Source organism: Esox lucius, chromosome 3, assembly GCF_011004845.1.
Source record: "Esox lucius isolate fEsoLuc1 chromosome 3, fEsoLuc1.pri, whole genome shotgun sequence".
NCBI lineage: Eukaryota > Metazoa > Chordata > Actinopteri > Esociformes > Esocidae > Esox > Esox lucius.
The window spans coordinates 6,692,091-6,704,707 of NC_047571.1; the positions used below are offsets into that span (position 1 = coordinate 6,692,091).

General features: G+C 38.7%; 1 protein-coding gene across 3 annotated transcripts in view; it reads right to left on the reverse strand.

Annotated features, from left to right (window-relative positions):
• Window positions 1-375: 375 nt before the first annotated feature.
• LOC105018022 (vasoactive intestinal polypeptide receptor 2) overlaps window positions 376-12,617 on the reverse strand; it is a 45,231-nt gene continuing 32,989 nt past the window's right edge. For all 3 annotated transcript variants that reach the window (XM_034288820.1, XM_034288816.1, XM_034288817.1), the window contains exons 8-14: window positions 10,121-10,271; window positions 9,483-9,543; window positions 9,171-9,240; window positions 6,586-6,677; window positions 2,479-2,605; window positions 2,305-2,346; window positions 376-1,952 (exon numbers count right to left, since the gene is read on the reverse strand). In XM_034288820.1, the coding sequence (XP_034144711.1) occupies window positions 1,779-1,952; window positions 2,305-2,346; window positions 2,479-2,605; window positions 6,586-6,677; window positions 9,171-9,240; window positions 9,483-9,543; window positions 10,121-10,271 (717 nt within the window). In that variant the 3' untranslated portion in view covers window positions 376-1,778. The remainder of the gene's footprint in view (window positions 1,953-2,304; window positions 2,347-2,478; window positions 2,606-6,585; window positions 6,678-9,170; window positions 9,241-9,482; window positions 9,544-10,120; window positions 10,272-12,617) is intronic.

Sequence of the window (12,617 nt, forward strand, 5' to 3'; positions counted from 1 at the left end):
TATGAGGCAGTGTTTTCCTTACTGAGCTCGAAAGCTGTTGTCAAAAAAACTTTCTTGTGTAATGTTCATATACTAAAGGTTTAAGCGGGCAGCCAAGGCATATCTGAGTACAATATCAGTATCTTGCACGAGGAAGTCATATATCAACGTAACCAATAAACCACCAAAGGCACACACCTTGTATTAGGTTCTATCCACAAAATGTTCAACCAGGAACCAAAAACAGATCTTCTAAAGGGACAGCTGAAGAATCGGTATGGAACCTTTTTCTTAGAGTGTACCGTGCAAAAATAAATTCTGCTTAACTGATTTTCTCTTCAGTTTTCTTACTATTCTCATTTGCTTACTCATTTGAAAAGAAGACGTAAGATATCATTTAAGTCAGATTTGTATTTGCAGAAGGATTCACAGGGGAGTAGAAAAAACATGCAGAGTATTGTCATTAGGTTACAGGTTGAATTATTGGTTATAGGTTGAAAGGCTTAACCATAAACTGGTTAAGCATTTCAATACCAGGTAGAACTCTTTCCAAAAAGGATTCTCCCTGGAACCAAATACATGGTTTCCCTGCTAGAAGAAATGAAAAACCCTTTATAGTCTTTTTTGCACAGTTAAAGGGGAATAACAATGAATGTCAACAACTGGTCTAGTTCCTAAATCGGTTGAAGTCATTTTTGGACTGTCTCTCTATACACACAACTCTCTTAGTCAGGGTGAGCAGGGTTGAGGAGGCACGAATATAGCATCATCTGGTCATATTGCTCTCCCCCTCTAATGCTTTTTGATTGAACTTTGTAAAATAACAATTATCTACATAAAAAATGACAGTGCTCTGTCACAGCAAAAACACAACATTGACAAACCTCATGGGATTACTGAATAATCCAACGAGCCATCTATGGAGGTGATGTGAGAAAAGGTCCGATTTAAAACCCAGAACTGGCATTCATCACATAGTTGCTTGCACTGAGAGGCAATTACTTCAAGCAATTTAGGAACTTACACAAATTGTAGATATTTGTCATTATTACCCTTTAATACAATTATCTCACATAAACTCAACGTATCAGTTTTCTCAAACTCCTGATGTTAAACTTCAGACTCTGTAAACACATATGTTCAGTCGTTATATATATATATTTTTTAAATGCCCTCTTTAAAGAAACCTTGCAAAAAACACGTAAAATAATGCCTCATTTCAATATCAGTAATTACAATTTGATTTAATATGTTTCAATCTGTAAATCTTGTGGGTTTTCTTTTCAGTCTAAAGGTGATCACAAGTGACTATTGAAATGGTATACTATTTGCTACCTTTGAACAAAGGAAAAAGTAATAGTATGTAAAAAGTAGTACATTATATATATTTCATAACACATGGGTGTATAAGGTCACTAAGCACAGTGTGAAATCCCTGTCAGCACAGAGAGCCATAGAGAGAGGTAAAGCAATTCATAAAGAGCTCTTGTCTCTGGAATCTACTAATTATCTGAATATATAAAGTATGACATTACTGCAATACAGTCTAATTTATGCATAATCTGTTTTAAAAAATCTCTTTCCGCCATCTGCCAAGTTTTATTTTTCAAACCCACATTATGTGACAAACTCTTAAGAAGATCCTAGATTTAAACATCAATGGGGCAATTTCTCTGCCAATACCCTGGGCCAATCTAACTTTTCAGTGCCCATAATGATGGGCTGCTTTTTGTTTTATGTAGTGTTTATTTACCAGAGTTCCATAGCGGATTAATGGGAACAAACTCCTCTTTAACCCATCACAAGACACTGGTCTCAGTCTGCAGAAAGGACTGGGCACGGGAGATACGTTGGAACTGGGCCATGTTCTCTGAGCCATTTCTGGAGGCATAGGTGTTGTGCTTGTTGGAGTTTTTGGCCATATAACAGTTTAAGCATATACTTCGCCATTTTCTCTTCAGTTCCCCTTGGACCTGAATTAGGAAGGTAAATGTCTTATCACAAAGAAAAATAATTACATAACACTGCTACATCTTTTAAGGAATTTATTAACTTACTGTTTAACTACAATGAAAAACAAAGCAGACCACGAATTCAAATGAAATGTTTTATCAACCGCTATTACAAAATAGTTCTGTGACAATATTGTGAACATTTATCCTAATCATATACACTAAAGCTTTCTTTCAAGCCTGGATTTTATTTCCAATATGTCCTAACTAGATTTTAAGAACATTATATCAACACTAATTCATTTTAACATGAGTTTGTCTCTTTAATCACTGTAACTCCAGAAAATGAAATTCGATCAATAAGACAGCTTACCTCACTGTTTAAGAAACAGTACAAGATGGCAACCACGAGGCCCTGCCAATAGAAAACAGATGCAAAATCAACCCAAATGATAAACAACCAAAATCAACCAATCTGCAATACAACTGCCAAATACAGCCAAAAGATATCACAAGGGATCAAAAATGCAAAAAGGTCCAGTTTTACCTGAAAGGACCCCATGGCGAGATCAAAGAAGATTTTGTAATTTGCCATGGATTCATTGAGAGACACAAAGACAACATAATGGATGCCAAACAGAGGGATCAGCAGCAGAGTAGATTTGGCCAACCTCCTGAAACCACATACACACAAAGTTACACTATTCTGTATGCAAGGTATTAATCAGTACAGCCAGAGGAGGTGGTATATGACCAATATACCCTGGTTATGGGCCAATCTTAGGCTTCATACAATGCAGAGTGTGTGTATATGTATATGCAATTACTACAGTAGGAAATATGTGTTTCATCATGCCCGTGGTCAGTACTGTAGTGTAATGACAAATGTCTGTGGAGGAAGAGTGGCAGTGTATTTGGCGACAAGGTGCGTCTGTCCCCACCAAGTCTCCAACACACCCTTGGTGATGTAGAAGTGTATGAATGTATGCTTATTATGTTTAGATAACAAAAGAATATCCGTACACAGGAAGTCATGTTCATTCAAAGCACAACAGTAATCAGCCAATGGACTCACAGTACTGTGATGTGTAATAATTATCAAATAAATAACTGAATGACTCTTTCCCTTGACGACCGGGTATGCCATCATTATTTCAACCACTATACGAAACGGCTGATTTCTAACAGTGATGTTAATCAAGGGTCCTGCACAACATTTGCTTCTCTGAAGATCTGGAACACCAGGTGTGGGCCATCAGCCACACCCTCCTGAGCTCACCTGGAGAGGTGTGAAACTCTGAGAAATTGGAATGTAACTAAATGCATGATATTGTGGACATCTATCTGTAGTGATTGGATTTCCCCATAAAGGGCTGAATAGTCTGATATGCTTTATTGTACTGTACAGGCTATGAATCAAACTTCACAAGAACATTGTAGAAAGATTGTCCTTGTTGCATGTCTGACAACAACTGGCGGCAACACCCTGTCCATTTGATAATTCTGCATTGATTAGGTTGGACAGTGCCTGTCCTTTGTGTTCATTGTGTTTGCATAGGTAAAGTTGTGCTTTGGGGGAGTGTTTTAGATATGTCTGATTTTAGGATAAATAGCCATGTCTCCAAAAAGTTATTTGAGTTTGTCCTCATTAAAGAGACCTCCCAACAAGTTGTGTTGCAGTCATATTTAGGACTTTGTCATCGTTAAAGGTACCTCCCAACATGTTGTGTTATAGTTATATGTAGGAGTCCCTTGTTAACAGAAGGTCCTAGCACACCTTCGTGGTATAGTGTGTCTTATGGTATACTTAGTAGACTGTTAGACTAGTTGGGATGATAATGAAAGTATTGTTATGTAACTATCTGTTGTATGGTAACTTTATTACTTGATTGGAATAAATTGTATTATTTGATATAATATAGTCTATAATATATATATATATATATATATATATATATATATATATATCATCTATAATATAGATTACTATGGCACTTCTAGTTCATCTTCACACTCGAGCTCGTAAAGCTACTGATAATCACACACACATACGTAAGTCAAAGTGACCAGACTTGACAGCACTGAGTTCTGGGTTTCTGACCAGTCTGGGTGGACCCAGAAACACGTCATTTTAATGTTGGGCTCGTGACGAATGGATTAGCTAACCTTCACTAAGGACTTCCAACATATGGTCATTTACGATAAAATGTATTTACCAAGAATATAGTCAGATTATACATTTATATTTATTCATCTCTAAGGTTAGGTTCCCTTGCACTCATTTCCCAAGCTGTAAACATGTAAGTGGTAAAACCTTCTAACTACTATCTCTCACCCCTCACTACAGTAAAGTGCACAGACCTTCCGAGGGGCATGTGCTCAGTGTTGCCAACTCCTCGGTAAAGAAAGTAATTAGCATAATTTCCTATCAGCATCATGAATGGATTATTTTTTTCTTTTTTATCATACAAAACTCTCGTTGGGGAAAATAATATACATGCGTATTTACAAATGTTGTCCATGTACGAAAAATAATCACCTGAGCAAAAAAACAAAGAACAAATAAAAAAATGGGGCGCTATTTAAGTCAAAATCAAAAGGCTAGAAAAAAAAAATTATGTTTAGAACTACAAATTACCTTTCTTCTGTCGATTCTTTTTTTTTTTTTAAATCAACCCTCCTCCTTTATCCGGGCTTGGGACCGCAAAAGTTACCCAAAAGAGACACTCTGGCGAAGCGCATGCGCAATTTATTTTCAGTCTGGACGCGGAGGAGTTAACATCTCCTGCTCTGACTGCAGCTCGGAGGAACTGCTGTGCGAAGACTGGGCCGCCTGTGAGTGCTTTCAGATGGGGGAGGGGCCCACGGCGGCACCCGCTGCTCGTTGAGAAGAGTAACAACAAGTCTCCAGTAACACCACAAAAAGTCGCTAGATTTGTCGCTAAGGGGGTCTGAAAAGTCGCTAAATCTAGCGACAAAGTCGTTAAGTTGGCAACACTGCATGTGCAGAATCTGAAAAAGTGGACAGAGTTTTCGGCTCATATAGACGGATAGTGCGTTGGGGTGAGTGACGCATGTAAAAAAAACAGACAACGCATGGCCTTTGGAGTGAGTGGCGTGTGTAAAAAAAACAGACGACGCATGGCCTTTGGAGTGAGTGGCGTGTGTAAAAAAAACAGACGACGCATGGCCTTTGGAGTGAGTGGCGTGTGTAAAAAAAACAGACGACGCATGGCCTTTGGAGTGAGTGGCGTGTGTAAAAAAAACAGACGACGCATGGCCTTTGGAGTGAGTGACGCATGTAAAAAAAACAGACGACGCATGGCCGTTGGAGTGAGTGTCGCATGTAAAAAAAACAGACGACGCATGGCCGTTGGAGTGAGTGTCGCATGTAAAAAAAACAGACGACGCATGGCCGTTGGAGTGAGTGACGCATGTAAAAAAAACAGACGACGCATGGCCGTTGGAGTGAGTGTCGTGTGTAAAGAAGACGGATGAAGCATGCCCGTTGGTGTGCGGAACCCAAATCACCAAGGCAAACGGGCACATATCAACTGGAAAGGGCACTACATAGCATGTGCTCTGCTTTACATGTGCACGTGCCCACCCGTGGTATACACGGGCAGCTTTCAACTAAGCAGCATTCAGTGTCCTACAAAATAACTTTTACATAACGGGAAAAATGATTGTTGGTTCTACAAGCAAAACAATGTGCAGCACAATTAAAAAGAACATGCAGCACTGTAGCGTGGAACTTTATTGGAGAGTAGCAAATGAAGTAGTCTTTAACAGGATACCTGTGCAACTGCAACATTTCTCTATGGTTGCCTATCAGTCTACAGCTATTACATGGTGGAGCGTATATATATATATATAATTGAAGAAGTTATAAGTATTGGAAACATTTACTTAAAGGATATAATCCCATGTCTCTTGCAGACAATTTCTATATCAATCTTGTGACTCTAAAAACACGATGGATGTATTTAGGGTTTGTTTGGTTGTATTTTTGATTAGAAACATATTATACTGAAGAGGTAACATTTTAGCTTTTGCAATACAGGAACAGCCCTGGACAGATTACACAGTTTATTTTGCACTTGGTGAAACTACTCTTCTGGCTGCTTAACATGTCCTCAGAACTTTTTTGGAAAAACAGCCTGCATAGCTGCCATCAGCTGCCTCAGGGACGGCTTTGTGTTCCAGTGAGATTAAAGTCTTAGTCCTAAATGGAACCCTTTTCACACTATAGCATGCTATGGCCCCTGGTCAAAAGGAGTGAACTATGTAGGGAATAGGGTGCATCTGAAATTTTAAAGGGGTACTGAATGCTGAGTGCCAACCTGTGATCAGGTTAACTTCACAGTGGATTATCCTGTAGCAGCAGGCACCAGCTCATCCGGTTTTAGCATCACCACCTGACTTTTAGCCTTTAAATCTCCTCACTGTCAAGTTGGAAATATTTCTTTGTGAAGGCAGACACGCTGTCTGGTCAACGTCTTTGGCGTAACCAGGATCTAAGATTTACTCTGCAGTCAGCTAACACATAGATATCTTTAGCCTAACAAGGCAAATAAAATAGCACACGTCATTGGCATCAATCCAAACTGAATTGTTGAGTGTTCACTGTCGGTCCCGAAGTGCAATTGCTTACCTGTATTGTGATTGGTCGTTGCCACCAACGTCAGGACACCTCAGTTTCTGAAGAAGAATTCTTATAATTCGGATGAACAAGATGCAGTTAACCTGGAAACACAGTCCACAAATATTATAGTACATTATCATGAAAATAAAACTTGTATATTTGTTCAAATGGGTTCACCCCTGCATATTGCTTTAGAAAGGTTCAAGTTCAGCTATGAGTAGGATACATGCTGTATGTAATGCAATCAGATAAGGGGAAAAAATAAACACACAAACATATAACTCATGTGCTATAATACATAATGTTTGGACAGGAGAAAGGTTGACTTCAGGATTTACCTTAAAATACAGCTCCGGAAACAATTAAGAGACCACTGCATCTTTTTCATTCAATTTGCAGTGGTCTCTTAATTTTAACCCTTCTATTCCTCACTCAAAACCTTCCTTTTCGACTTTTTTGGAAAGGAAAGAAAAAGGTGCAGTGGTCTCATAATTCTTTCCAGTTTCTCCGGAGCTGTATATACATTCAATGCATCAATTTGAATACAATGGGGAGTATTTGATACACTGCCGATATTGCAGGTTTTCCCACTTATATAGCATGTAGAAGTCTGTAATTTTTATCATAGGCATTCTTCAACTGTGCGTGACAGAATCTAAAACAAAAATCCAGAAAATCACATTGTATGATTTTTAAGTAAATAATTTGCATTTTATTGCATGACATAAGTATTTGATACAATTAAAGCATAACTTAATATTTGGTACAGAAACCTTTGTTTGCAATTACAGAGATCATACATTTCCTGTAGTTCTCGACCAGGTTTGCACACACTGCAGCAGGTATTTTAGCCCACTCCTCCATACAGACCTTCTCCAGATCCTTCAGGTTTCGGGGCTGTCGCTGGGCAATACGGACTTTCAGCTCCATCCAAAGACTTTCTATTGGGTTCAGGTCTGGAGACTGGCTAGGCCACTCCAGGACCTTGAGATGCTTCGTACGGAGCCACTCCTTAGTTGCCCTGGCTGTGTGTTACGGGTCGTTGTCATGCTGGAAGACCCAGCCACGACCCATCTTCAATGCTCTAACTGAGGGAAGGAGGTTGTTGGCCAAGATCTCGCGATACATGACCCCATCCATCCTCCCCTCAATACGGTGCAGTCGTCCTGTCCCCTTTGCAGAAAAGCATCCCCAAAGAATGATGTTTCCACCTCCATGCTTCACGGTTGGGATGGTGTTCTTGGGGTTGTACTCATCCTTCTTCCTCCAAACACGGCGAGTGGAGTTTAGACCAAAAAGCTCTATTTTTGTCTCATCTGACCACATGACCTTCTCCCATTCCTCCTCTGGATCATCCAGATGGTCAGTGGCAAACTTCAGACGGGCCTGGACATGCGCTGGCTTGAGCAGAGGGACCAGGATTTTAATCCATGACGGCGTAGTGTGTTACTAATGGTTTTCTTTGAGACTGTGGTTCCAGCTCTCTTCAGGTCATTGACCAGGTCCTGCCGTGTAGTTCTGGGCTGATCCCTCACCTTCCTCACGATCATTGATGCCCCACAAGTTGAGATCTTGCATTGAGCCCCAGACCGAGGGAGATTGACCGTCATCTTGAACTTCTTCCATTTTCTAATAATTGCGCCAACAGTTGTTGCCTTCTCACCAAGCTAGTTGCATATTGTCCTGTAGCCCATCCCAGCCTTGTGCAGGTCTACAATTTTATCCTTGATGTCCTTACACAGCTCTCTGGTCTTGGCCATTGTGGAGAGGTCGGCGTCTGTTTGATTGAGTGTGTGGACAGGTGTCTTTTATACAGGTAACAAGTTCAAACAGGTGCAGTTAATACAGGTAATGAGTGGAGAACAGGAGGGCTTCTTAAAGAAAAACTAACAGGTCTGTGAGAGCCAGAATTCCTACTGGTTGGTAGGTGATCAAATACTTATGCCATGCAATAAAATGCAAATTAATTATTTAAAAATCATACAATGAGATTTTCTGGATTTTTAGATTCCGTCTCTCACAGTTGAAGTGTACCTATGATACAAATACAGACCTCTAAATGCTTTGTAAGTAGGAAAACCTGCAAAATTGTCAGTGTATCAAATACTCCTCACTGTATATGAATATAAACTACATTCCTCTAACTTGATCTTGCTATTCCATTCATATAGCTCCCCAGTATTTACATCTGACTATAATCTGGATGTGTACCAACTCGCTCTCTATTTCCTATTCAAAGCACTACATTTGAGCAGAGTCAATAATAAGGCTCTGTTCAATAATAGCACCATAAAGAACATAGAGTGCTGTTTGGCTCGCGCTCTCTGTGTAGCATTTACTTATCTTTTGGACACCTTCTGTTTAGTTAATGCCTGGGTGTAAAAGGGGGTTTACCCAGCATGTGGTAGAAGGAATTACAGCCACTGCAATAGGGAGGATGGACTTAAAAAAAAGGCCTCAGAGCTGAAATGTTGACATCCAACAGACTCAACTGTATTCATGTTTTTCCACGGAGGATTACAGTAGCTACCCATCACCACTCCTGCACCTGGTGAAGGGATTTAAATAGGGATAGATAGATGACAGACACCCACCATGATAGCTACAATTATCGGGCCATTGATCACAGAGAGGGGGATCGGTTCATTATTCTGTTCCCAGCATCTGAAGGAACAGGAAAAACTACGTTATATAAGGGTATGACAAAAAGACACATCGAGGCCTCTCTGCTCATACCAGCCTAAGCACTACAAGTTGTACTGATTTGAGCATTAAATCAAAACAAAGGTTGCCATTATTCTATTGTATAATCCAAGACAAACAGCGCATCTACATTAATCCCTGCAATAACACATAACAAGTACTAGCATTAATGTATATTCATGGTGTGCAACCCTGTGTCTTACCCAGTGTCCTCAAAATATATCCTTGCCAAAATCCAAGCAGAAACAAAAACTGTTGGGATTCCTAAAACAGAGAGAACGATGATGACAAAAGCAAGGATGGTTCAATTGTAGTGGAATATATAATATTAAATCGTATTCATCACATTATTCAACTTTTCTGTGAAATATGTATCTATTATCCCTTGAGAATGCAATATATTTAAGTATGGCGTCATATGGGTGAGCGGTTTGCTGATGCCAACTTGTGGATCGAGTGACCCATGGTGGCAGTGGGGATATGGTATGGGCAAGCGTGTGATGGAACTGCACATTTTAGAGTGGCTTTTTATTGTGTCCAGCCTGAGGCACACCTGTGCAATAAGCATGCTGTCTAATCAGCATCTTGATATGCCACACCTGTGAGGTGGATGGATTATCTCGGCAAAGGAGAAGTGCTCACTAACACAGATTTAGACAGATTTGTGAACAATATTTGAGAGAAAAAGTCCTTTTGTGTACATAGAGAAAGTCTTACATCTTTGAGTTCAGCTCATGATAAATGGGGGCAAAAACAAAAGTGTTGCGTTTATAATTTTGTTCAGTGTATTTCAATATATTACTCGTTATTGTTAATAAATTGCATTTAATGAGTGACTTACCCCACCCAATGAGAAGATAAACGATGAAGTGTCTGTTTTCAGAGAAGATGACAATCAGCAGCGTATGTAAGTAGAGGGCCTCAACTAGCAACCAGAAAAAGTTGGCCATGATGAAGTAGTGAAAAATCACCAGACTTGCCTTGCATCCAATCTGGAATAACATGCATAATTAATAATACTATACAAAGGAACAGGCTGGGAACTCAATACAAACTCCCAACTATTTATCTACAGGTGCATCTCAAAGAATTTGAATATTGTTGAAAAGTTTTTTAATTAACAACTTCATATATTCTAGATTCATTACACATAAAATGAAACATTTCAAGCCTTTTCATGTTGCCAGCATCATCAGGCATTGTTTAAAACAATTCATTATTCAGCTCTGTCTCTGTCAGTAATTATCATTATTAGCATTGATTAGAAACCATACGTACCCATATTGCAAAACTGCATTGCAAGCGGAAAACTACTCTAAAATACTCCAAACTAAGATAAGTGGTGTTGCTTTCCTCAAAGAACATAAAGTTGTAATTTTCACAATATAATTCTCATTTCAAATAAATGTGTACTTCCTTTTACCGGTCAGTTTTGTTCACAATTGTATCAATCCACACATTAGTTCAGGAAGAGAGTGTATACACAGTTAACGAGAGTTAGTATTCGCTAGCTAGAAAGCAAGTTGAAAACAAAAATATGAGACTCTGAACTGTTGAGCAGCTACAATCCTATATCAAGCAAGAACGGTACAACAGTTCACATTCAAAACTACATCAGTTGGTCTCCTCAGTTCCCGAACACTTACAGAGTACTGCTAAAAGTAGAGGCGATGCAACACAGTGGTGAAAACTTTTTTGAAATGTGTTGCTGGCATCAAATTCCAAATGGGCATGTATTTTTCAATTTCAACATTTGGCAGTGGTCTCCTAATTTTTTCCAGAGCTGTATATAGGGATCAGTGATTTGCACATCATTTTATTATGTTTTTTTATTTGCATTTTACGCAGCGTCTCAACTTTTTTGGAAACAGGGCTGTTAAAGTTTGTCTATAGAAAATAAGGAAGCAGGTTATTCCAGTTTCTGGACTCTGATTTGCCCAATGTTAATTGATATGGAGGATTATGCTGTCAATAGATAGCTTTCATAAAATACCTTAAAGTAGTAATAATATTGTTATTGAAAAATATTAATATAATCCCCTATTGCTCTTGAATACAGATATAATTACAGTGGGGGGGGGAAGTATTTGATCCCCTGCTGATTTTGTACGTTTGCCCACTGGCAAAGAAATTATCAGTCTATAATTTTAATTGTAGGTTTATTTGAACAGTGAGAGATAGAATAACAACAACAAAAATCCAGAAAAACGTATGTCAAAAATTGTATAAATTGATTAGCATTTACATTTTTTATTGTGCTCCCGCGGCAATGGTCTCTACTGGCTAGATGCACCCCTCCCAATTTAGGATTGTAAGAGGGTGGTAATAGGGATGTCCATTCTTTCTCTGAAACCATTTTCTGATGTTGATCGTACACTCCCATCAGACTAAATTATTCCGAGCATCACATCTCACTTTACAGGCTATGCAGCATATTCTATACCCATTGTCCTAAATGTCTCAAAGACATTTAGTTCAATTTATCTTTATTTATTTATTTTCCATTGAGATCAAAAATCTCTTTTATAAGAGAGACCTGGCCAAGGTAGCAACCGTATAAAAACAGAAAACATTAAAATGCAACATATACAGCATGAAATACAATAAATCCACATGAAAACATATATATATATATATATTTTTTTTTAACTATTCGAACACAGTGGCCTCTCAAGATAAACAACCACATGCCTCAATCACCACATTCTTTATGATGCCCTTAAATTCAAAAATGGATATAAACATGTCAAATTATTGATATTTTTGCAGATTATTCCATGCCCAAGGTGCATAGTAGGAAAATGCAGCTCTCCCCAGATCTATCAAAGCCTGAGGTACATTAAGAGCAACCACTTGGAAAAGTGTAGCTGATAAATACCAGAGCAAAGACAGAGAAGGGTACAGAGGTAGGCTGGAAGTTTACCTAACATCGCTTAATAGATAAAAATATACCAGTGCTGTTGTCTGCGGATAGTCAGTGATGTCCAACCCACTGAATCATAAAGAATGCAGTGGTGAGTAAGGGACTTTGCATTTGTAATAAAACATAGATACACTGAATCAAAGCTCCGTAGGATAAAGGAGGCTGCATGCATATATAATATATCACCATAATCCATCACAGGCAGAAAAATAGCTTCCACAAGTTTTTTTTGGCATTAAAAGTAAAGCTCAATTTATTTCTAAAATAAATCTTCAATTTAAGCTTCCTTACTAGATTAGCAATATGTACACTGAATAAGCTTGTCGTCTATCCACGTACCCAAGTACTTGTACGAGGGCACCCTTTCAATGCATTTAACATCAGACTTAAAAATGCGAAAAACATCAAGCAACTG